The sequence below is a fragment of the Diadema antillarum genome, unplaced genomic scaffold, assembly GCF_040938485.1.
Source record: "Diadema antillarum isolate AM-2024a unplaced genomic scaffold, OU_Dant_1.0 scf00000017, whole genome shotgun sequence".
In the NCBI taxonomy this organism is placed as follows: domain Eukaryota; kingdom Metazoa; phylum Echinodermata; class Echinoidea; order Diadematoida; family Diadematidae; genus Diadema; species Diadema antillarum.
The window spans coordinates 1434678-1461167 of record NW_027270906.1 but is presented as its reverse complement, the minus strand read 5'-3'; the positions used below and the strand labels follow the sequence as shown (position 1 = coordinate 1461167).

The following is a 26490-nucleotide window of genomic DNA, read 5'->3' as shown; positions in this document are numbered from 1 at the left end:
TTCACAATCTACCACCATTTCAAAATGGAGAGTTTGTATTACATACACAAATCCAGTACACTTTGATACCTTTGATACATTCTGCACTAGTCTTATGACAAGTAGCAGAAACAGTAAAGATTTCTGTATATTACTCATCGATGGCATTAAAACAAAAACTAAATTTCAATTAATGAAACACAATACCTCCTCAGTACTAATTTGGGACCGAGGCATAAAAAAATAAAGGATATGACATACGTTCTGCTATCCACAACTCTGGAAGACATCAGTTTCTTTAAAATTTCCTTGGCATAAATCAAGTAAAAACCACTATCTACCCTTGCCACTTCATACAGGGATCAGTGGTTACACCAACAGTCATACTTTCATTCAAAAGACCTCACCCAACTGTCAATGTATTGTGCAATACTGCATGCTTCGACAACATCAAGATGCATAATTATAAAATGCATATTGGACCAATTGTAGAGGGACAATGTTATGTATATTTTTTCATCATCTGTCTAAAACAGAAGAACAGAAAGTGGCGCATCTTACTCATTCTGACCACACATCTCATAAACCAGACATGGAATGCTTCATATGCATCTGGATGACATACACAACACCTCTCCTGGAAAAACAATGGTTGCCATGGTGTCCACATTAATGCTGCCCCAAGGTGTGGATGACTCTGTGGCTGGCCATTTGTGGGTGGTGACATGTAACAGCCAAAACCAACCATGCTTGACAGAATAATCAACTAAACATGAAAACTAACTTCACCTGCTGTCAATGACCTCTTTTTTGCATGTTTAAGATAGTTCTATCCACTTTTTCGCATGTGTAAGATCAGTTGCACAGAACTTGGGCTAACCTAGGGCTGCCTCCACTTCAGGCCACTTCAGGCCTTGTCAACTCTGAGACAGGAACCGTGTATACATGTACCAGCTTCCGAAAATGTACATGAGAGCATCTGGATTTGTGGCCTAAATCAATGTTTATTTTGCAAGCCCAGTGCACGCTCTATTCGCTTGACTGCTTTTGCACAGGCAGATTTCAAAGCTTTCCTTTCTTTGGGGATGGGCAAAAAGAGTCTTGTTTGGGGGCATTGACGGTTCTCAGAGAATTGTAGAAGAAACAGTTTAAGTGAACAATCAGCAGCACATACGTCTCTCCTTTTGGTATATTGGCTCATCATTCACACCAAAAAAAGTACTATTAAGTACAGCCTAGAAGACTACATTGCTCTCGTAATGGTACAAATTAGGTTCAGACACACCAATAGTATTTCCTAGCATCCCACATCCCACAGACGACAAAAGATCATTATGGAATGATGAAGCAGATCCTAATCAAATGATTGCTTGACAGCATGCACATGACTAGGCATTTATTTTGCCTAAAACATAATTTTGTTTATGACCGATCATTACCAAAGTATAATGACCAGTTGTCAGGATGCATAGTAGGTCTACATAAAATGTGTCATTTTCTTGGTAGTTTACTCGCGAAAATGTCTGGTGTGCAGCGAAATTTTATTATATGAGGATCTGCTTCATCATTTTATAAAGCAAACAACACACATCATTTTGTCAGGGCATTAGTATCATTACCCACACTCTGTACCTTTGAAACACTAGAGATGATAGCTGGACTGTTCCAAAGGTATCTTGTGTGGGTAATTCTTACTAATGCCCTCACGGATGGGATTTACTTGTACATTACTCAGTGGGAGATGGGCGCCAATCTGGAATCCACATCATTATTGCCTCGTTTGTCAGTGGGCTATGGAGCACTGCCATATACATGTTGCTGGGCAGACACAAACACTGACAGTCCCCAGTCTCTCATCATCCATCACCACAATACAAGGATCTCTATTTTAGATAGAGAGCACATTCATATGTCTCTCTATGCAGCATTAGTGATATATTAAAGTCTCTTCTCTACCTACAGCAATGGTGCTTCCATCTCTGCTAACACATATGATGCTCCTCAGGTGCTTTGTTTCAACCTTCACAATCCAAAGCAAAAACAAGACAAGAAAAAGAGACCCTTTGATTCCTGGTGAATTTTTGACATAAATGGCAACTGTCCTGCACGGTCAAAAGAAGGTGTTCCTGTTTTGACTTCTACGTCGCTCAGAAAATCAGGTAAAATTGAAATGGCAAAAGGTGGGGAAGTGTTGTTTGGCAATCAGCTTTCCACTTGACAGTCATGTGCATTCATGTGCACTCTTACATACGCACCTGGCGTGGCTTCGGCGCGAAGGTTCAAGCACAGAAGCTATCTGAGTCTACCGCTTTTTGTTTTTGCAGCTCTGGGGAAGGAGGCAACTCATGCCCTACTCTGCAAAACTTGAGCCATCACCTCCCCCCGATGGCTCCTGCGTCATAGTTTGACGGACCCTGCAGGGAGGGCCGAGTTGCACAACCTGTAGTAGCGGAGATCGCTGACAAACCGCTGCATGTTTTGACTGAATGATGGCAGGTCCTGAAAATGAATTGAACAAAAGTGAAGTCAATGCAATTGCGTGTGTAGTGATGCAAACTATGGAAATGATAATGATTTTCTTTTAACCTTAACTAGGCCGGGGGAGGGGGGCCCTCCGAGGCCCCCCCCCCCCAAAGTTCCACGCGATGTATCGCTATCGCGAAAAGCTATCGCCGCGATGTTTCATGACTTTTTTCTTTCGAGTCTCCCGCATCTTGACACAAAATTTGCGATGCCTGGGCGCGCGGTTCCGAAGTTGCGCATAAATATGTACATGTATGTCAGACCAAAAATTGCTAAAAAACGTGAATTTGTGTACAATTGCAATGCAAACTGTGCTCACAGGCAAATTTCATAAAAGCACGATTATTTTAGAGTATTATTGATTAAAATCAATTAGTAACATTTTTTTTTTGTTCGGAACAATGTCACTGACAAATCTCATCAAAAAAACAATGAAAACCATAAAGTCGAAAAAACAACGAAATACATAAGAAATTTAAAAAACAATAAAATACTTAAATCCGATGGCACAATTTTTTTTCTCTTACATTTGCTTAGGACACTAAAAAGAATATTTACACAAAAAATGTGCCTGTTTTCAGGTTTATTAAGTGATTTCAAGCATCATTATGCATAAATTAGCATAATTTAGCATAAATGATAATTTTTTTTTTAAATTAACTTGATGGTACTTTAGATTACGTCATAGGCAATGTGTGTGCCAATTTTCGTCGCGATCGCGCAGTCGACGGCCGAGATCTGGAGGGGAGGCCTGGGAGGCACCCCCCCCCCCAAATAGCCCGGCCTAGTTAGGGTTAAATCATTCTCAGCAAATCACAAAATGTGAAAGCCATTCACAGTAGTGGATTGGAAATCTGATTTTTTAAAAAAAAACAAAAAAAAACCCCAAGAAATAATGATAAAGAGAAGAGAGCATGACCTAACCACAGAGATACCAGTATTCTTATTAAAAATGGTTGCAAATCTTGGTTTTCTGTAAAACTGGAAACTGACTACTTTGCCCTTGTGGCTTTAATATGGTACAATAGGCAAGACCCTATGTGAATACTTGGGCAGTGATTTAAGGAAAGAATTTGCACCTTTTGCAATGCTGCATGAAAGATTTTCACACAAAAAAAGAGACTACTATGGGAAAATATGAAAATATCATCAACTCACTGCCATGGCCTAGGTGGGTCAACAGACAGATTTTGACAAAAGTGCAATCTCAAGAGTTCAAATCAACCAGTATTGTCCCCCCACTCACTTCTGCAATGCTGAAGTTGGTTTTGAGAATGGTCTTCTGGTTGGCGTCCAGGCCCTCCGTGCTGGACAGAAACTCTGGCAGGAAGACGCGGAAGAAGTTGTCGAAGTCGACGGACGCCATGTTGTACACCGTCACCATGGTTTCCTCCTGGAGGAGGTCATGTGACTTGTGGATCAGGGCCTGCAGCAGGACGTTCATGAACGGCGACAGCATCAGGGTCTTGAAGATTTTCTGTGGGAGAAAAATACAGACAAAGCAAAGCACTGGGAGTTAGATGGAACAGTAAAGAAACTGGGGACTGATATTTGTCCTATGGGGTCTAAGGCAATTACCCCTTGGGTACTTACCCCATACCCTTCCCTCTCCTCTGTTAACCCTTTGGCCCGAATTGACGAAGGTGGTACAAATGAAACCATGGTTTAAACCATGGACAAAAACCATGGAGCGCCAAGTGTCGCATGGAATATTTCGTTACGAAATCAGTCATTTGGTCAATGAAATGATTATCTTGTAACGAAATGACAACATCTTGTTACTAAATGAACGATTCGTCCATGAAATGACAATTTCGTTAACGAAACGGTCATTTTCTCGACGAAATGACCAATTCCGTAACGAAATATTCCGTGCGACACTTGGCGCTCCATGGTTTTTGTCCATGGTTTCATTTGTACCACCTTCGTGAATTCGGGCCTTTGTGTGCTTTGAGTGTCGGTTGGCACAACACAACCCATAGCACTGTACACACTGCCATAAGTCCCTGGCACTAAAAGGATTAAGTCTATCTATGTAGGTATACGATTCATAATATGAAAGAAAAAATTTCAGTGATGTGGAAAAGTAAGTTGGACATCAGATCCAACATCTTTATGTTTTAATACATTTAAATGCTGGGTGCCAACCAAGAAGTGGAAGCAGGTCTTCAAGATAATACTGTCCCCGTGATTATATGACCAAATAACGCAAAAAAAAGGAATTCTGTCTTTTTTATTATATTTCTATATAAAGGAAACCCCCCTTGCAAACTCAGAACACCAATGATAAATGGAGTAGCAATTTGTCAAACATTATGGCTGGAAGTCACAAAGCTAGTGAAAATCGAGTCCATGGATTATGCAAATTTCAATTGTGGCGTGTTACATGTCCCGTGTCCAAACAGACATCCAGTGATAAACACGTGTGGATGTGCTCACATGCAAGGCACAAATATAATGGTCGTCTTATGCTTTAAACATCCATTTTATACTTGTTTACCATCTATGGACCAAGGTAAACCATGGATTAGATTTAAACTATGCTTGTGAGTAAAGGCCCAAAACTTGGAAGATGCTGAGTACACTTCTTTTTTTTCTTATCAATTACAATTTAATCGCATTACACAGACAGGCGATTCTTCTCTCAATTCAGAAATGCATTGTTTATTTGTCAATGGGTCGTAGATGCCAACAAAGCTTGGATGCAAATCCATGATCACTGTGACCCAAGGATATAGCGAGGGTAATCTGGCTCACCTTCTGGTAGAGCTTGAGCTTGGCATTGAGAATTTCCAGGGCCTCCAGGTTTTGTCTAAAGACTGAGATGTCAGGCTGGAGGAAGGACTGTCCAAACGCCTGTGGGAGGAGGACAAACAGACAAGAAATAGACGGATAGCTGGACAAACATGGCAAGTGAGGGAGAGATATATAAAGAGACAGGGCAATACAAGCAAAATGGAGTGAAACAGAATGAAAAATTCTCTCACATTAGCATACCTGCCAACATTTCAAGATGAAATATCTTACTCGTGGATTGCAAAAATCTTATTTTATATGCAAACTGAAGTTAAAAATCTTACTTTCAGTCAAATCTTCAGAAAATACACATGAAAGGTATATCTACATTTTTTTTTAAATCTTATTTCTCTGATAGAAAATCTGATTTTGCTATTTTTAATGTAAAAAATCTTACTGAATCTGATAAAATCTTATTAGTTGGCAAGTATGCATTAGCTATCTTTAGTTGGATGAAAGTTGAATGCAAGCAACGAAAAAATATTTGTGCCATTTTATAAAACAATTTGTACTACTAAAACCCCATAGCATGGGATATTTGGAGTGGGAAGGCTGACCCGGTTTGGATATATTAGAGAATCTCCATAATGAATTGTATACAGCTTTATCGCTAATCTCTATGTATGTATACATACAAACACAGTCGCAGAATCTCCACTGGAGTTGACCATCCCCCGATGAGTGTACGCTTCGATGCACATATTCCCTGACCGGTGCTATTTGTGGTATTCTTATGTATCCCGGAGGGGAGCGAATGAATTGCATGACCCATGAATTCCCACAATACCAAGTCTTTAACCCATTGAGGACGAGTCCCGAGTATAATCAGGCAAGTGTCTATGGGAAATAAGTGTTTTGCAAAATCAGCCCGTCCTCAACAGGCTAATCATGTGTATCCTACAAACCCTATGTTACATGTATTCTTTGAAGTCGCCCCACTCACCTGCATGATGGTAATAAATTGCTGTTCGTGCTCCACATTGTCAGTTGGGGGCGCCCCAAGCATGCTGGCCAGGATTGATGTGTTGAAGAAGTACCGCCATTTGCTCTGTAGCATTTCAAACAGCAGCTTGTAGAGGGCGGGCTTGATGTCAGGTGATGCCCTCTATGGGGTGAAATAAAAACATTACACTTAGCAATCAAAACTCTATAAAATACACTATTGAAACATTTTATGTCTAACCATCTTGAGACAAACATCTCACAAAGCCAAAGATGAAGTAGGCAAATGTATTGTGGATATTAACAGAAGAGTAAGCCTGCCTCCGCTATTGGTTGCACATTTGGAAGGTGTTCAATCTCATGCAGGATGAATATCCATCACTGTTTATCCCCAAATGCTACACTGGCTCAATGTTTCTATTCATTTTCAAATAAGGTTGTCTGTCAATGTGCAATCATATACCAATACCAGTACTGCTGTTCTAAAAAAAAAAAAAAAAAAAAAATTGTTTGATGCCCATTCAGTGTATGCGACTCCTACGTGGTGTGACACCCATCCCTTTTCAAGATGCTTTGGTCGTTCAATCCATAATCCATAGGGTGAGTGTTTATCATAAGAGACAGCTGATAATGACATACCTCGGCGATAATGGGGTAGATGTGCTCCATGCATATGGAGATGATGCTGGGCAGAAACGTCTTGAAAGCTGATCCAGGCTCCTGAACAATGATCTCTAGGATCTGAAGAAACCTGGACATAGACAGACAGACAGACAAGACAGACAGACAGGTAGACAGATAGACAGACAGATGGATGGACAGATAGGTAGACAGACATAGAGGAGAGAACAGATAATCAGTGAAAAGACTTTCATGTGATACAGCCACGATGGAATGCTTCTTTATGTAACAATACAAGCAAGACGTTGCAGAAATAAGATGATTTCTCCTGCAGAGACCTTCTAGAGAAAGTAAGCCACTGTTTCTGAGATCCAGTTGAAGTGTATGTAAAGTCTATGAGTAATTGCTTTAAGTAGGATGCAGTGAGTTAATGTAGGTGAAGCTCATGCCTTGTCAAACATGCAAAAGTATCACAGATTACACTTCAAAAAATCAATGATTAATAGATACAATTTATGAAACTACTGCAATAGTAGGAAAACTGCAGTAGGAAAATGTTTGCACATTTCATGTGACATGAAACTAGCACAAAAAATTATAAAATATTCAAATTTTTTTCAACCAAGATCTGTTGCCTTTCACCGTAGTATGTGCTGCTAAAGCCCTTTAAATGTTGTGGCAGCATTGTGCTGTTTGAAAGTGACCATCCATTTCATCTTACCCATGCCGGCAAAAAAATAAAAATAAATAACTAGAAATGTCGCTATGGCGACTGGTATGCCTCCACCATAATGCATGATTCTCCTAATAGGTCCATAGTACATGTGGTCAATGTGTGATTACATTTTCACAAAATTGGCAAAATATTGAAATGACAAGTTTGTCACAAATGTGTTGAATGTTCACCTTCCTTGACCTAGGTTTAATTGGATGAAGAGGAGAGCATGTATTTGGGGATTTAAGGACTTTAACTTGACTTTGACCCATTCATAAGTTTATGCATTGAGTAATTTTTAAAGTATGGAGAAAAAGTGCAATTTCTGTATTGAAAAGTACATTGTTACCATTTTCATCTGGCCTTTGACCCTAAAATTCACAGGATAATAACTGTCAGGCAGAACATGCATAAATATGTAGTAAGTTTCAAGATAACTTGAGCCACTTCCGAGATATGAAGGCAAAAGTTAGTTCAGCACTTTCCCTTGATCTTTGACCTTTTGACCTTTGAGGCAAAAAAGAAAAGAAAAAAAAAGAACGTTTCCAGAGAATCTCTATTAGGTTTACATGCATACACCAAGTGTTAAAAAAAAAATCCTGCTGGCATTGCATAAATATAAGGAAAATAGTAAAATTTTTAAGTGTTGCCCTTGACCTCTGACCCCTGACCTTTGACCCCATGAACCCTAAATTTTCTAGATAATCACTGCCAGTCTGTACATGTACATATATGCTATGTTCCATGAAGATACCTTGAACAATTTCCAAGATACGGAGAAAAAAGTGAAGTTTTGATATTTTTACTTGACCTTTTGACCTTTGACCTCATGACCCAAAACTTTCACCAGAGAATCTTAATTAGGTAATATATGTATACAATAAGTTTCAAGAAAATATCTTCAGGCATTGCATAGATATGGTGGAAATGGTGAAATTTTATGTATTTGACCTTGACCTTTGACCTTGAACATGTGCACCCAAAGTTGATAGGCACAACTTCACCCCCTAATACACATACATGCCAAGTTTCATTAGGATACCTCAAAAGGTTTTTTAGTTACGCTGTCCACAAAATTCATTACGGACGGATGGACGGAAGGACGGACGGAAGGACGGACGGACGGACAACCCAAAAACATAATGCCTCCGGCACCACTTCGTGGCGGAGGCATACAAAATAAATAAATAAATTGCACCAAAATTTCCATTTCTACAGTATCACAAGCATGTCAAAGTGAAATTGAATACCATTTTGAGGGTAAAAAGCATGCTGCACCAATTAAGCACGTACAGGCTAAAAGAAATAGGCTAATTGTATTTGATGGTCACAGATCTTCAATGGAACTAACTACCCTCACTGTAAATTCTAATGAAAACAGTGAGACAGATTCTAATCAAGCTATTCAAAATGTTCATTCACTGAAAGCATTTAACGTTAACCCGTTGAGGATGGACTGATTTTGCTGTAACACGTATTTCCCATAGACACCTGCCCGACTATTCGTGGGACTCATCTTTGACGGTTAAACATGGAGATGATGAAACAAGTGTTCAACTTACTTCTCTACCACACTGATTCCTGATGAACTCTCGTGTGTGATGGTTTCTGCCAGTTGTTCTCTGTAGGGATAAAAGAAGATTACTGATATCATTCAAAGGAAATCCATCCATTTACATAAACTACTCATCATTTTCATCAAAGAAAGAGAGAGTCAGTAATTTTGTATGCATTACTTAGAACACAATTCCTATTCTATATGTTCAGGTGACATAAAAACATTAATTTTCATTTACAGCAAGAAAGTCAGCAAGTCTATGTTTATTAGAAGACAATTCACATTGTGTGTCCATGCAAGGGCCATGATAATTTCCTTTCATAACATTTTACATGACAATCTCTATTTTTGGAAAGATCAAAAAGAAACATTAAGTATTGCATTCATGTTTCAAGGGCCTGCAAAATAGAATAACTGCCTCTCTTTCAAATGGCAAAATGATAAGAAAAGGATATCAGGTATTCAAAATCATCGCAACTCTATTACGATCATTGAACTGTTGATTTTTCTCGTTTGCTTCTTTGACAGGGATTTTTCCATTTTCCAATGGAAATATGTGACCCTGTATCACAAAACGAACAAAAAGTCGCCAGACATGGAATTTTAGTTAAGAGCATATTCTCATAGATCACACTTTAAGCTTTAAATGATGTATAACTCAAGTCAAATGGACTCTCCAAACTTAACTAAATATTGGGAGGAAAGCACAAACTCAGGTAAAGAGTTAACTGAGAAAAGAGGCTCTGTAAACACAAAGTCTACTCAAGTGCTTCATCTTTATCAAGCTGTGCTAGCTGTGCGATGAATGGTTCAAAAAACAGGATGTAAACCACCGGAGTAACAATAATGAAGGGACTATCAGATCACACTGAAATTAAGAATGCTTTGCTAACACATTCTGCCCATGATTAATGCCAACTTTCAAAGCAGTAGCATCATCCTTTATAAAGTTGTGAGTTTAAAGTGAAGAGTGTGTACAGTGTTTTTAAGAAATAAAAAGGGGACTCTACAGACACACCTAATCATACTATTCTAATTTTTAAAAAAAAGTGTTCGAGATAAACTGCTAAAAAACACATTTTCCTGTTCGTTTTATGATCCCCAATTTTAGCATAATTTAGAAGAAGACTTGCTCTTTCAGAAAATACGAAAAAGTCAAGATTGGCTAGGTTGACCCATTTCACCATTAATCAGTCCTCACACAAAATTAGTGTGTGACTTTTTGTTCATTTTGTGATGCACGGTCCACATATGACATAAATCACTAAAACCACAATTTACCTTGTGAAGAGGTCGATGAACATGGACATTGTGTGCTGTATCGTGGGAATTCCCATCTGAACTCTCAGTCCTTGAAACAAGGCTAGGAAAAAGCTCATCATGTCGTCCACAACATCTAGAGAGGAGAAAAGTTTGAAGAAAAGTGTAAAATATGGGCCTATCTAAATCTCCATTTAACAATTTAAAAAAAAATCAAAGAAGTGACATGGTGATAAGAGAATGACAAAAAAAAAATGCACAAAACCTGAAGTGAGAGCTATCTATTCTTTTGCCATCAAATTGTCTTCCTCTCCTTTACTACTTGGCTATTTTCTGGAATACTACAAGAAAAGTTGCATATGTAAATGAATGTTACCCTCCTTCAATGTGAGCTGTGTCACCATTGCAACAGCATTGATGTGTGTCAAATTATTTTCTATTGATCACAATATTTTTATTTCCAACTACAATGGACACGGTCATATTTACTGAAAAGGCACAGTGCTGGCTCAGCCATAATAGGATTAGTTAATATCATAATACTCCCAGCACTTTCTTGAGTTAAAGTTATTGGGAGACATCTAGAAATACAAAAAGCAGTACCAGAAAAAAACAAACAGTACTTCAACAATCCTGAAAAAAAGTGGATTTCACATATTATGCAAGGAATATGCGTAGTCAATTTTATACAGTAAATTTCAAACATTTTTGTTCATAATGACTGTTCACAATCTACTGAACCTAATCAGGGCTTTCAGTTTTGGGATGACCTTGGTGCGAGGCCCAATCTCACCTGGCTGGTGGATGTAGAGAGGGAAGAGAGAGAGGGTGACCTCGATACAATCTCTGACTGAGTGGTAACACAGCTGCTTGGTCTTGGATATCTCTCCTGCTATCGACTCCACCTGGTCAGACAGGACCTGTAGAGTCTTCCTTATGACCGGCTTGGCTGGGTCGACCAAATGAGAGCAAATAACAAGACATGATTAATTCCATCCTGCATGAAGTGCTGCACTTGATCAAATCATTTATTTCCACATTAAAAAAAAAAAACAGTTCTGAGTCGTAATGTAACCTCATTCATTGCGGGGACCAATAAAAGTCCACTGTAAAGCCAAAAATATTTGCATGCATGAAACTTCCATAAATTTTGGAGGAGCCAAGATATGGAAAAGTAAAATGCAGAGGAAAGTTTCTGTCTACATGATGCAGTGAATGCCAGTACAATGCTGTACACTATCACGAATATTCAAGGCAATTTGTAAAAGCTTCATGCTGTGAAAAAGGGCCATCGGTTCCAATTAAAAAAAGAATTTCGTGCCGCGAATGTTTCTAATTTTACACTACACGTATTAGGCTGAATGGGATAAGGCCCTGAAGTGAAAACCAAGACTCTCACAATGTAGACCAGGCACAAAAGTATATAAAATGCAACTAGCATACAGACAATAAGGAGTAGACAAGGAAGAGAATGAAGCACTGGCAGAGTTAACTAGGTTGTTATCTAAAGAAAGTGTGTCTGAAATTACTTTTAACTTACTGCAACGACTTGGAATTTTTCAGACCATTCGGTCAATTATTCCGGAAGTAGGGACCTTGATAGATAATGGATGACTTTGCTAATTCAGTTTGATAGAGTGGTGGGTGAAAGAATCAAAACTTGCCAAGATACTGAACTGGTCCCTCATTTTTCATGTGAAAAAAAAAGTCAGACAATGAAAATTAGACACTCTCACTTGGTAGGAGTGCCATAGGCCTACAGGATTAGTGACACATAAAGAATCTCAGGAGAACTGCAAAATCCCTATATATTGACAATTATTCCAAATATCTGTAAGGATTCAGAAACAAGGTGAAATGAAAGTTTGAAAAAGAAGTATTAACACTTTTGGCACAGAAAGGGTCAAAGGACATTCAGCAGAAGAGAGCTTTGAAAATGAAGGAATATCGAATGAAGGGAGGATTTCTGCCTCACCTCTGTCCTGTAACGCCTTGTTGGTTCTCAGCTCATTGACACCCCCCTTGAGCTCCCTGAACTCCTGGGTCAGCCTCCCAATGAACTGAGAGTGGTGCTCTGAGCGGACCGGCCACTGCTGCTCACTCTCGGGCACGTTGGCCCAGGGCAGGGTGAGGATATTTGACAGCCCTCTGCACACCAGCAGTTGGACCTGACACAAACATATTATGTAATCAAATCATGTGATTTATGTAAAAGCAGAGATGTTTCTTCCATAATATGCAATTTTATTCTGGAAAAAAGTCAATCTTCACCTTCAGACATGTTTCATACCTTGTCACCCAACAGAGGTTAAAAGCTGCTTGTCATTATCATCCTTTAAGCGTAAACTCAGACAGCATGTATTGAATAGCTACAACACACAAGTGCACTAAAATTCCTTTTTATTATGCTGATGGCTGCTCTGTTATACTACTCGGTTGTTGCCATGTGAACAGACTCATGCATATACATTTTAGTTGCATGCTCTCTCAAATTCCTTCCCATCGGTGTTTTTCCTTTCCACTTCTAGTAAGACCATGGTCGTGTCGCATAGTTTCCCCTCCTTTCTTTCTTTCCTTTCTTTTATGCATCATTGCAGCTGGCTGGTATATCACATATAGGAATTGCAATTGATTCATGTTCTCCATTTTTTAAATATGTCCCCGTGTCTATGGAAGCCGGAATGTTTAAACCCTAATAGTACTTAAGTATTCACGTCATTATCACTCCCATGTCTAAATTGCTATGAGAGCAACTGCTATAGTGTGCAGCATGTGGTTACTTGTTCTCATTTTATCACACACATAAATGCATGTGAGAAGAATCTTCTGAGCCCCGAGTAATAGTCATTCTCTTTTGTTTATCATTACTTTTGGTCTTAATTGTACCCGTGCTCCTCATCCTGTTCCCCTTACTAGGCTTTTGTTGGGACCTACACTCAACAAGCTTTGCTTTTTAGTAGGTTCCATCGTATTTCTCTTCGCATCTTTTACTTTGATTGAAAATGACACATCGACCGTTATGTATTACTTTTGTATTCCTATTTCTTCATGTATATATCCAAGCTGGACATTCTGTATTATATTTTGTTATATACCATGTATTTTCCATCGAGAAATACGAAAATAAATTGAAATTGAAATTGAAAATTGTCACTGCTGAGATGTTGCTCAAGTGGAATTTTTGCAGGGTGGAGGTTTTAACTCATTTCGCACAGCATGAAATTAGCACGAAAGTAAATGAGTGTTTCACTTGTTACATAAAACATAATTTTTGCATCTTTAAATTCAAGGTAGGTTACTTTGCAGGGGTACTATTGCTACTGGTATGCAATTTGTAGTTTTCTTCACATTTGCTAATCTTGTAGCCTGAGTGAATTTGCTGTCATAAAGCAGACCAGTTATCAAGTACCCTAGTATGTGTTGCCAAAGCTTGTACTGCAGTAGCAGCAGTGAGCTGTTCTAAGTGATGCTCAATTATGACCATCTGCGAGCTTGTGAAGTCAGCTCACTTTTGTTTTCCTTTCATTTCAACAAACTTTGTTTTACACCATCATCGGTACCACTAAACTGGTACTGGCACAAAGAAAATAAAATAAAATCAAGCTAAATTACTGGTACTTGCCATTAAGGCAGACATGAAAGAAAGGCTGCAAGCCCTCTCAATCAAGCTACTTCAGAGAACATTCAAAAAGAAAACAGTCGAAACAAACCTATATCCACCTGCCTAATTGTCTCTTACCTCTGTCTGGAGACCCGATAGTGACCCTCCACTGACATCGTTGAAGAGCTTCTGAATGGCGGGCATTTCTAGGAGGAATGTGGGTCGTACCGTGCTGGCCACCGACAGGAAGAGATGTGCCGAGGACAGGATGATCTTACACGGGATCTGAGGAGAGACCAAAACATTGCCGAGACTTCACTGGAACCCAACATTTATCACAGACTAGTGGCTGTATTCAGTGATGTCAATTCATGAGGCAGAGTGTCATTGACATCAAACCTCTTTATATATTCAATATGGTCCCATATTTTTTCACATATAGAAACAAGAGCACAATGGAGGACACCCCATACAGCGACCCTGAAGGAGAAAGAAGGAGATTATCATGCTGAAACTCCTCCCTGTAACAACTGAACTGCTGCACAAGTTCAACAAAATGCAGACAGCTAAACAATTATGCACAGAAGCAACAAAATGTAAATAACAACTTCCATTCATAAGCTGCTGTACCTACAACACAATCAAGCTCATGCCTAGTAATCACAGCATAATCCTACCCATCTACTGAAAAAAACAAAACAAAAATGGCATCATGAGCGATGAAAAACTTCAAGGACTCATGAGCATGCCTACCTCCAAGCCGAGCACATCAACGAAAATGCAGTATTCCTAAAATGGCTGTTGAACGACAAACTTTGTGGGACCAGTGAAAATACCCTTGTTATGATCTTCAATATCAAGTGACTCAATGAAGGATTACGAAAAAAATATATCTATATGACTCATTAAAAGATATATGTGATTGCGCTATCATAAATCAGGAGAAAATTGCCTAAGTAAAAGAGTTAATATAACATACATGGGCTGGATTAAAAACCATATCGTCTCATAACAAGTTAGATTGGAAAGAAACATGCTTCCATACTGTCATCATACAATATCTATTTAAGTGAAGAGAGTAAGCTCAGGTGTACGTGTTGATACAAGACACTCTCAAGTCTGATTGGCTGTAAGGCTAAGGCTGAGACTCTGGTGAGATGTAAAGGGTTAAGAGGCACTCATACCTGTTTGGCAAGTTCAGGTGCGATGGCTTCCACCAGGCTGGTCACGAGGGGTACAAACTTCTGGTGGTGTCTGCCCCCCTGCCTGCTGGTTTCATTGTAGAACTGAGCCAGCCAGTGGCTGTAGGCCTTCAGGCCTGCCAGGGCTTGGGCGTGGCTGGTAGAGGAAAGGTAACCAAGGTAACCGAGAGAGAGAGAAAAAGCAGAATTGTGGATTATTTCAACTTAGAGAAATTGATAAGGACGAACATGAAATACACAGCAACATTTACATAATTACAAACATATCCTCTCAACAAAAACAGAGAAAACATCTTGGGTATTCATTTTCTTTTTTCCAGGGGAATGTATGAATAAAAATAAATACACTCAACTCAATGTCAATCTTGATGAGAAAGAGGACGACACATCAACTTATGTGATATTCGACTTGGGCAATATTTGACTTCTGCATGCACAGAGGAATACACACGTATTCAAAGTATCGAAATGTAAATTGGGACTTTTTATTTTCACTGACTTAGCTGACTATTAGACAATGTGCCATTTGACTTATGCATAGTTGCCTGTATTTCACTCATTGAGGCCAACATTCACATAATTTCAAAGACAATCTACATTCAGAAAAAGGGCAAATTTCATGGGTCATTTAGAAAGAAATGAGTTTGACCACACAATATAATCCGCCCTTCATATCAGGGTGAAGTGGTCTTTAACGAGACTAAGATCTTTGTACATTGCTTTCTGACAGACTGGGACTCGTCTGTATACATCATGTATCATCACATATAGCATAGGTGACTTCTGTGTCTTTGCACAGAACAACCTCATACAAAAATATTTGTAACACTTACGTTTCCACAAAGTCGGGCTTGAGTACTGTTGGTGCAGCGGTCTTCATTCTGTACAACTTTGTCTTGGTGCCAAAGACAGCGGCTTGGCAAAACCTTCGGCATCATTAGACAAAGCAAAATATTCATGAAGTGAAAAGCAATGCAAGGCACTGCTCTTACAGAAATACAGCAGAAACACGGAAAACACTCACACATTCTACAATATTTAGAAAGGTGCTTCATTAGCGGAGTACTGCCACTTTAAAGACAAATTTCTTTATTTCTTACAGACAATAAATTTCTTTCTCCCTTACAGATGTTCATCCTAATCTTCACTTTAAAGATCTTCAACTCACATTTAAACAGAATTCTTCGGAACCCTTTCACTTTTTTTTTTCTGTATTTGTAAAACAATGCTTCATACATCTAAAACTCATAGAACTACGGAGACTGTACTTAAGCTAACAAAAAACAAAAACAAAAACAAAAATGTACAGAGAAGATCAGACAGAATCTCCTACAAAGTAGCCTATTGACCGATTCGGGTTCGTTGAGGGCAGCAGACATTTTACGGCACAGGGCGCAGCCATAATGGGTGTATCGGTGTGTATCAGCCGACCCCCCCTGCTCTCCCCCACCCCCGGGCAACATGTTTATCACGCACTTGCAACAAAGGTTCGCGCACTAGCAAGCATTCGCGCACTCAGTACGAGACGCCCATTGGCTAAAGCAGTTTTTCATTCTGCGCGCGTGCTAATGTAGGGAGAGGGGTGGGGGAGTGCGGAGGGGGGGGGGGGGGTCGGATGATACACCCAATATGGCGCTGCCCATGCCAAAAATACACATAGCGCGTCACAGAATCGGTCAATAATCTAGATGGAGGATGCAGCTATTGTCTTTGCTGTTATGCCAAACGTCTGATGTGTCATGACTATTGTTTTTGCTAACCATATGTCTGATGCGGCGAGACTATGAACAGTGGAAGCATCCACCACCTATATCCACTCGACTTGCTTTTGTTTTCCTATTATTGATTATGAATTGGTGGCAGTTTTCATATGAAAAACTGCCATCGATTCATAGTCGATAATAAGAAAACGACTCAAGCATGACGAGTTAATACAGGCAGTAGATGCTTCATGCGCATCCACTGTTCTTAGTCTTGCTGCATCAGACATTTAGCGTGACAGTAAAGACAATAGTTGCATCCTCCACCTAGATTATAGGCTACCTACAAGGTGGCTGCACCAAAATCCTCACCTTTCTATTAATGAGAGGGCATTGTCGAACCTCTCATTGAACTTCTCCCCAATGAAGTGCTCTGCTAGTCTTCCCAGTGCCTGGAACATGGAACAGAGATCCCTCAATGTGCAGTGTAATCTCCTGCACTCATTCTCCTGGTTGATGTTCAGCTTTTGACCTGCAACAAGGGGATGCAAAAATGAAATATGATAATAAAATAAAAATCACAAGATGATAATATTTAGTGAATTCGTTATGAGTATGGTTGTACAAGATTTTGCAGAGGGTGACAGATAAGATACCCCGTTCAATGAGGGGAAGGAAAGTTGAATGAGAGATTCTCATCTTTCACCCTGTGCAAAATCTTGATCAACAGCATACCTTTCATTACTTGTTTTATAATACAACACCTCAGACATAAATGAGCATGGTCCGAGTCACTCGCTGAACATAGCACAGAAATGGCGATCATTTTCCATGACACACAAATGGCTTTTTACGGTACAGTCGCACGAAGAAGTAATTGCTTGAAATTGTTGACAATAAATCAGGGATTGAGCATGTGTTTGTAACTGATTGAGTGCACTCTGCAAAGTACTGTAAAACGAGGAATTTTCGCGTGCATTTTAATTTCGCGAAATTAAAATGCACGCGAAAGCTTTTGTCTACACTGCATGCATTGAATGCCAGTAGCAATTCGCGAAAATTTCATGCCACGAAAAAGGCTGTCGGCTCCAATTCGCGAAAATTTCATGCCGCGAATATATCATGTTTTACAGTACATTTGTATGTGCAGTGATGTCAGAAGAGAGTGATAGTGCAAAACCATGGCCCCATTTCATAAAAGATGTTAGGATGACAACTCTTGCTGGAATGGCAACTTTCCAAAGCAAACAGCCAATCAGGAAGCTGTATTCTTGTCGTTACCATGACAATAGTCATTCCAGCACAAATTTGTCATCAAATAAACTCTTTATGAAATGGGGCCCATAAGTTGACTAATGAGCCTATCATTGAAGTAAATGCTAAGGGATGATGTCAGAGTACAATATCCAAAACTACTTGATAGAATGACAAAACTGGCATACTCAACAGCAACAGCATGCAATGATACTTCATAGTGGATGCCACATTGTGAGATATCGCTTCATCGGATAACAAGAATCTTTGAAATGTTGTATGAATTCTGCTGCTATTCCACTGCATTGTAATACTAAATCTTTTTCACATCAATATTAAATGCATGAGAGTCTTGTCATGTAATGGTGAAAGCTATCATTTGAAAAACAGCGAGGGACCATTCTATAGGATAGACTGGTAGTACTTTAGAGGACTTATCTGGGTCCAATTACATCTTTGAATATGATGATTTTGATCTTCTTTGCAAGATCTTCACCATTACTATTACACTGTTCTTCAAAAAAAACAAACAAACAAACATTACTTTGGTGTAAGTTTTCTGTATAGAAAATGCTTAACTATAATACCCTTGTTAGCATCAGTTTTAGCTCCTGTATCACAAATGATTACAATAAAAAGATGAAAACAAAGAATCTACTTTGGATAAGTACACTTATAGGAGCTCACCTTCTGGAATATTGATGACATACTGGCTGAGACCCAGGTAGATGTCAAGGTACTCTTGGAATGGTGGGTACTGGAGAGAGAGAAAACAAATACCTCAATGTAATGTCCATGTACTTTGTATGTATTATACTTCAATAAAATTGAATGCAAATTTAATGTCTGTCCAGTGTAACTGTAGTGTAATTCAAATGTAATTATTAACCTGTTCAGGATGAGCTGACTTTGCTATAACACGCATTACCCAGTGACACCTGCCCGAGTATAATACTCGGGACTAGTCTTCAACGGGTTAAGTGTATTTTCCTGTACATTTTAGTGTAATCGCAATGAAATTCTAAAGCTATTTTGTTGGGGGATACCTTATAACCTTCACACGCATGAACTGTTTTACACCTTGCTTGCCAAGTGTCACTTTTTGCACAACTGCTCCCTCAGCGAGTTCAACTTTTGGCACAAATATATGTGAATGCTTTGCAAGTGTTTTCTTTGACTGTACTGTAAGAATGCACTGCGAAGCAAACGTATGGTTTCCTAATCCTGTCTTTGATCCATTGACAATTGATGTAAGGATTAGGCAGACTTGATGGAGGCCTGAGCTACAGTTAGGTGCTAATTAAGATTTAGTGATCTAATCTTTGACTAAGCATTGTACTCTGGACTGTGCAAATCTCATCAACTCCTCTATTGCATAACCTCTAATCTCACAAACTCTTTGATCTTGAAATCGCCTCAAATAATACACATGGATAGTCTAGGTCTTAAGAACCTATACTCTACTTAGACTGTTACTATCCAAGAATTCTCACTTTCAGAATGATTTTAAAACAAAAAAAAAGGATTACTGGAAATGATAAGTGTCTATGAAAGTGCAGCATTTCAGAGCAGCCATAACCAAAATACAATTTCCTCTCAATAATTCTGTGTGAGGGAAAGAAGCCCATCAAGTCAGAGCTACTGCAAACTAATTACAATTCTACACACTGTGCTTGCTTGGTGTCCTTAAACCTAATCTGGCAGACTTAGGTTTTCAGTGCATTGTGAGCAATGGCTGAATTCGACACAAAATTTGTTTCACAGATTTAAAGCATCTGAAAAATAGAGATTTAAGTGCGACTGGGCAACTGAAAGGGAATTTTCAAACAAGATGATGTTAAAAGAGATGTAAATGCTTACAGACAGCAACAATCATCATTTTCTGCAATCTTCTCACCACCAGCTAAATACACAAGTCCTTCATCATCAATTCATGCTAACTTTGGAGGACCGCTCTTGCCCCCCCCCCCCCCCCCCCCAAAAAAAACAACAACAACAACTAAAGTGCCTGCCAAATCCCATTTCTCTCTGTTATCTACAGCCTTTCTTCCACATATGGTCTGCCAGCATCCATTCTGCATCAACTTATTCCACCTATGATCTGATTCCTCCTTCTCACCATCAGTCTTCTGCTGTGGTTGTTCTTCTCTCTCATATTTAGTAAATTATAAGAATGAAATGTAATCTCATCACTGGTAGTCTACAAGAAGCTTGTTTTAAAGACCCAGAAGCGTCGGTATTCATGGGTAGTCCTGCCTGCCAGAGTACATTTGAAAACCAGGAATGGCACCGGACAGCGAACATGTGCATAGAAGCACAAACTAATCAGTACCTGTTGACTCCAGTTGAGATTCTTTGGCTGTGTGTGTGCTTACATAGCGATCAGTCGTAAAGATGTGCATGATTCATTACGGGATTCTTGAATATATCTAAGCCGATCTAGCCTTCCCACTCTATGATATCCCATGCTATGGGGTCTTTAAGAAGGAAAAGACTCATCTCATTTTATCTTGTGCCTCTTGACGTGAGGTACTCATTGAAAATTCCAATGGGCAGTCAGTATCATCGCATTTTACCGATCATGTCAATTATCAGAAGGATTTACCAGTAAACTGAATGCTTCCGTTGGCAACAGTTCTGCAATCTTGGCGACCACCTCAAGACACTGCCTCAGGTAGCTCTGCCATTCTGTCTCGGACTGTGTGATGACAAACAAAACACAACAAAAGAAAACTAGAAATGTCGCTATGGCGACTGGTATGCCTCCGCCATAATGCATGATTCTCCTAATAGGTCTTGATAGTACATGTGGACAATGTGTGATTACATTTTCACAAAACTGGCATAATATTGAAATGACAAGTTTGTCACAAATGTGTTGAATGTTCACCTTCCTTGACCTTGGTTTAATTGGATGAATAGGAGAGCATGTATTTGGGGATTTAAGGACTTTAACTTGACTTTGACCCATACATACATTTATGCATTGAGTAATTTTCATGGTACCGGTATGGAGAAAAAGTGCAATTTCTGTACTGAATAGTAAATTGTTACCATGTTCATCAGGCCTTTGACCCTAAAATTCATAAGATTATCACTTTCAGGTAGAACATGCATAGATATGCAGTAAGTTTCACGATAAATTGAGCCACTTCCGAGATATGGAGGAAAAAGTTAGTTCAGCACTTTCACTTGATCTTTGACCTTTTGACCTTCGAGGCAATAAAAAAAGAAAAAGAAAAAAAACTCTCCAGAGAATTTCTATTAGGTTACACATGCATACACCAAGTGTAAAAAAAAAAAAAAATAATCCTGCTGGCATTGCATGAACATGAGGGAAATAGTAAAATTTTGAAGTGTTGCACTTGACCTTTGACCCCTGACCTTTGACCCCATGAACCCTACATTCTCTAGATAATCACTGCCAGTCAGTACATGTATATATACTATGTTCCATGAAGATACCTTGAACAATTTTCCAATTTACAGAGAAAAAAAAGAAGTTTTAATACTTTTACTTGACCTTTTGACCTTTGACCTTTGATCTCATGACCCAAACTTTCACCAGAGAATCTAAATTGGGTAATACATGTATACACTAAGTTTCAAGAAAATATCTTCAGGCATTGCATAGATATGGTGGAAATAGTGAAATTTTATGTATTTGACCTTGACCTTTTGACCTTTGACCTTGAGCACGTGCACCCAAAAGTTGATAGGCACAACTTCACCCCCTAATACACATACATGCCAAGTTTCATTAGGATACCTCAACAGCTTTTGATAGTTACCTTGTCCACAAAATTCATTACGGACGGACGGAAAGACGGACGGACGGAAGGACGGACGGACGGAAGGACGGACGGACGGACGGACGGACGGACGGAAGGACGGACGGACGGACGGACAACCCGAAAACATAATGCCTCCGGCACCACTTTGTGGCGGAGGCATAAAAACCAGTGGTACATGTAGTTAATGTAACGTACAAAACTGATGCCTGAGTGAAAACTGAGTGTATGATAGGCACACAGACAGACATGGGGGGGGGGGGGGGGGGACGAGAGAGAGAGAGAGAAGAAAATTACTTTCTGAGCACTGATTCCTTGTGGTGGTCGGTCACAAACTGTGTTGGGAGGTTTCAGATTAGTGAAAACATATTGGTAATTACACAGTATATGTCTTCCTGTCTAGACAGTCATGCTAACTTAATGAGAAATGGAGGTGAGGGAACTAGCATTTCACTATTAATTACTTGGCTACATTCTCTTCCACTGTTTGGGGGAAACAGACTGTGCTTATAGCTGCCAACCGACAGAATCTTGTAGGGGTCAAAATCTTAAAATAGACATTTTCTACCAGGTATTACTGTGAGCAAATCTTCACAATATGAATGTGGAATTGAATGAGGCTTTACTGTAAAATACACAAATGTTCCTATCACACAGAAACAGTTTGCGGGAAAGCATGCCAAAATCTAGCCTCCTAAGCTTCACAAAGCCTCAGGTAGACCAAGACAAAATGGCTTCTACAGCACCAATCACTTTGCTCCTGAAAAATTGCCTCATCCCATTACTCACATCGTCATCCAACATGTCATCATCCAGTTCCTCCAGCTGAACCTGGTTGAATCTGAACTGCATCTTGCGCAGGATTTCCGTCATCACCGATAGCAACGCATCTTTGTATCTACAGGTGGGTGTAGAGGACATAGCAACTATAATGTTAAACAGGGTAAGGAACACTGGGGGAAAAAAGGGACAAATTATCTGCATATACCTTAAACCGACTCCCTGTTGAAATTTCTGAAATACGGCAAATCATACATCAATAGAAAGCTAAGAGCATGAACAATGTCAATACGGCATTTTAGATACCTGAAGGCTTAATCAGATGCAACCAAAAAGCTGTATTCTTTTTGCTTTCCTAACCGAGAAACAGCTACAATTTCGGCTCCCTTTTGGATGACGTCAGTCGTTGAATGAAGTACGACTGACAGCCCAGCGGCAAACTGCAAAACAAAGATGACAGTGCGCCCGAAGCTCCGCTCTAAACCATCTTTGCTGCGAAATACAGTATCTTGCATGGCGTGCGTGCACGTTAGTGTTTGCGCAGAAATCAACCCAAAGATCAGGTGGCCTTAAGAGGGCATTTTATCCTCACTGAATCAACTCTAGTGGAATGTCCAAGCCTAATTCATCCCTAATCTATGTTTACCTCACCGATTTTATGAATTAATCAAAAAAAAAAAAATCCTGTTTTCTTGTCTTGCACAGATCTCACATCTGCCTTCCAAAACACAGCGTTGTTCAAAACCCTTCGAATCGACTGCTGCTCAACATGGTGTGGCCGCTGTGCATGGGCCTACACATAACCTATGCCGTATACAGCGCACACAGTGACCGCTTGCACAGTGTGCGCTTAGCTTGTGTTGTAAGCATGGGAAGCAGTAACCGCAAACACGTTACTGGTGGTTAAGTATTTTCAACTAATGAACTATTTATACAGAACACGAATGCTATCTGCAAACCTGTCGACAAAGTGGTTCATGTCTGGATTTCTCGATGAGTTGGTCTTGTCGATGAGATAGTCCAGGAATATCGTCCAGATGTCTAGGCAGGAGAAGTACCCTTCATTCTCTGGCTGTTGGACAAGAGTGGTGAAGAACAGTCAGATCACTGGAACATATGTTCACCCTTGTGTTAACCCGCCAAGGACGATGTGGTTTTGCTATAACACGTATTTGTCATAGACACCTGCCTGAGCGTATTTGGAACTAGTCTTCAACAGATTAACATACACTTTATCCTCTTAGATTCCATTACTTGAGCACAGTTATGATGCAAGACTGAAAGAAAATATGAATTATAAACCAGCAAAAATCAAATTTGATATTGGTAGACAATCCCTCTCATATGCGGGTAGTTTAATTTGGACAGGTTTTCCACAAGATCTAAATACTGTAAAAGTGGACATTTTCGCGGTGTTGAAATTTTCTTGCATTTCGCGCAACCAGAAACTAGTGCAACAAGGAAAAGTAGAAATTACGCGGTGCGTAAAATATGTCCCCGTCGGAAGTAGCATTTAGTATCAAAATGTACTATATAGGTCAAAAGATCAAGGTCAAAGGTCAAAGAAGTCAAAGGTCAACATTCTGTGTAGAAGTTTTGAAGCCCTCACCTAGTGCCATCACATAAAGCAAACGGAATAAAAATCCGGTTAGAAATGGCGAAGGAGTAGCATTTTGTAGCCAATGTACAATATAGGTCAAAAATCAAGGTCAAAGGTCAAAGAAGTCAAAGGTCAAAATTCTGTGTAGAAGTTTTGAAGCCCTCACCTAGTGCCATCACATAAAGCAAACGGAATCGAAATCGGGTTAGAAGTGGCGAAGGAGTAGCATTTTGTAGCAAAATGTACAATACAGGTCAAAAAATCAAGGTCAAAGGTCAAAGAAGTCAAAGGTCAAAATTCTGTGTAGAAGTGTTGAAGCCCTCACCTAGTGCCATCACATAAAGCACACGGAATCGAAATCGGGTTAGAAATGGCGAAGGAGTAGCATTTTGTAGCAAAATGTACAATATAGGTCAAAAAATCAAGGTCACAGGTCAAAGAAGTCAAAGGTCAAAATTCTGTGTAGAAGTTTTGAAGCCCTCACCTAGTGCCATCACATAAAGCAAACAGAATGGAAATCGGGTTAGAAATGGCGAAGGAGTAGCATTTTGTAGCAAAATGTACAATATAGGTCAAAAAATCAAGGTCAAAGGTCAAAGAAGTCAAAGGTCAAAATTCTGTGTAGAAGTTTTGAAGCCCTCACCTAGTGCCATCACATAAAGCAAGCGGAATCGAAATCGGGTTAGAAATGGCGAAGGAGTAGCATTTTGTAGCAAAATGTACAATATAGGTCAAAAAATCAAGGCCAAAGGTCAAAGAAGTCAAAGGTCAAAATTCTGTGTAGAAGTTTTGAAGCCCTCACCTAGTGCCATCACATAAAGCAAACGGAATCGAAATCGGGTTAGAAATGGCGAAGGAGTAGCATTTTGTAGCAAAATGTACAATATAGGTCAAAAAATCAAGGTCACAGGTCAAAGAAGTCAAAGGTCAAAATTCTGTGTAGAAGTTTTGAAGCCCTCACCTAGTGCCATCACATAAAGCAAACGGAATCGAAATCGGGTTAGAAATGGCGAAGGAGTAGCATTTTGTAGCAAAATGTACAATATAGGTCAAAAAATCAAGGTCAAAGGTCAAAGAAGTCAAAGGTCAAAATTCTGTGTAGAAGTTTTGAAGCCCTCACCTAGTGCCATCACATAAAGCAAACGGAATCGAAATCGGGTTAGAAATGGCGAAGGAGTAGCATTTTGTAGCAAAATGTACAATATAGGTCAAAAAATCAAGGTCAAAGGTCAAAGAAGTCAAAGGTCAAAATTCTGTGTAAAAGTTTTGAAGCCCTCACCTAGTGCCATCACATAAAGCAAACGGAATCGAAATCGGGTTAGAAATGGCGAAGGAGTAGCATTTTGTAGCAAAATGTACAATATAGGTCAAAGGTCAAGGTCAAAGGTCACGACTGAAATTCTGTGTAGAAGTTTCAAAGCTCCCATGTAGTGCTATCATATAAAGCAAACAGAATCAAAATTGGCTCATAAATGACAGAGAAGTAGCAAATTGAAGATTTTGATCACACACGGACGCACACACGGACACACGGACGGACACACGGACGGACGGACACACGGACGGACGGACGGACGGACACACACACGTACGGAGCCCGTTTCATAGTCCCCTGCTCGAACTCGTTCGGCGGGGACAAAAATATAGCACGTGAATGTTTTTGTTTGCCATATGTTCCAATAGTTGATGTCTTGTTTCCGCAGAATTAAAAACATGCAAAACTCTTCTTACCCGCCTGAGCGCAAGAAAACATAGTCACGAGAAAATACCCACTTTTACAGTAATCAGGGATGCCAGTGGCAAATTGCTCTTGGTCCGGAAATTTTTTTTGTGAACGAAATTGATGTGCGCGAAGCGCGAAGTCCCTTCGGCCGGGGTCCAGGGCCCGCTCAAGGGCCCTGGAAGCTCTTGGGTTCTTAGATGCTCTCTGGTGCAATCTGAGCATTTCTGAGAGCTCTTCTTCCCTCAAATCTAATCCAGAGAAATGAATTCGTAGCAAAAATAAAGAAGTCCTAGTGCCGTAAACTCCGTAGTTTTGCTTCGTTCAGCTGACTCGATCGACTCGCCATACTCTCTTAGCGCTGTAGCTATAGCGAGAGCGCAGCATGATCCATGCACCGCACATATACATGTAGTACATCGCCTAGAAACACCACACGTTGTTCGAT

At 39.7% G+C, this 26490-nt stretch overlaps 1 protein-coding gene across 1 annotated transcript in view; it reads right to left on the bottom strand.

The window, feature by feature from the left end:
- Positions 1-976: 976 nt before the first annotated feature.
- The window catches only part of LOC139727140 (exportin-6-like), a 51855-nt gene continuing 26341 nt past the window's right edge, over positions 977-26490 (bottom strand). The window contains exons 9-25 of the mRNA XM_071638123.1: positions 23682-23794; positions 22732-22840; positions 20757-20849; positions 18839-18908; positions 17270-17429; positions 16031-16123; positions 15180-15333; positions 14134-14280; positions 12370-12562; positions 11188-11343; positions 10416-10530; positions 9139-9198; positions 6880-6991; positions 6242-6403; positions 5260-5358; positions 3749-3979; positions 977-2478 (exon numbers count right to left, since the gene is read on the bottom strand). Of these exons, the coding sequence (XP_071494224.1) occupies positions 2377-2478; positions 3749-3979; positions 5260-5358; positions 6242-6403; positions 6880-6991; positions 9139-9198; positions 10416-10530; positions 11188-11343; positions 12370-12562; positions 14134-14280; positions 15180-15333; positions 16031-16123; positions 17270-17429; positions 18839-18908; positions 20757-20849; positions 22732-22840; positions 23682-23794 (2169 nt within the window). The 3' untranslated portion in view covers positions 977-2376. The remainder of the gene's footprint in view (positions 2479-3748; positions 3980-5259; positions 5359-6241; positions 6404-6879; positions 6992-9138; positions 9199-10415; positions 10531-11187; positions 11344-12369; positions 12563-14133; positions 14281-15179; positions 15334-16030; positions 16124-17269; positions 17430-18838; positions 18909-20756; positions 20850-22731; positions 22841-23681; positions 23795-26490) is intronic.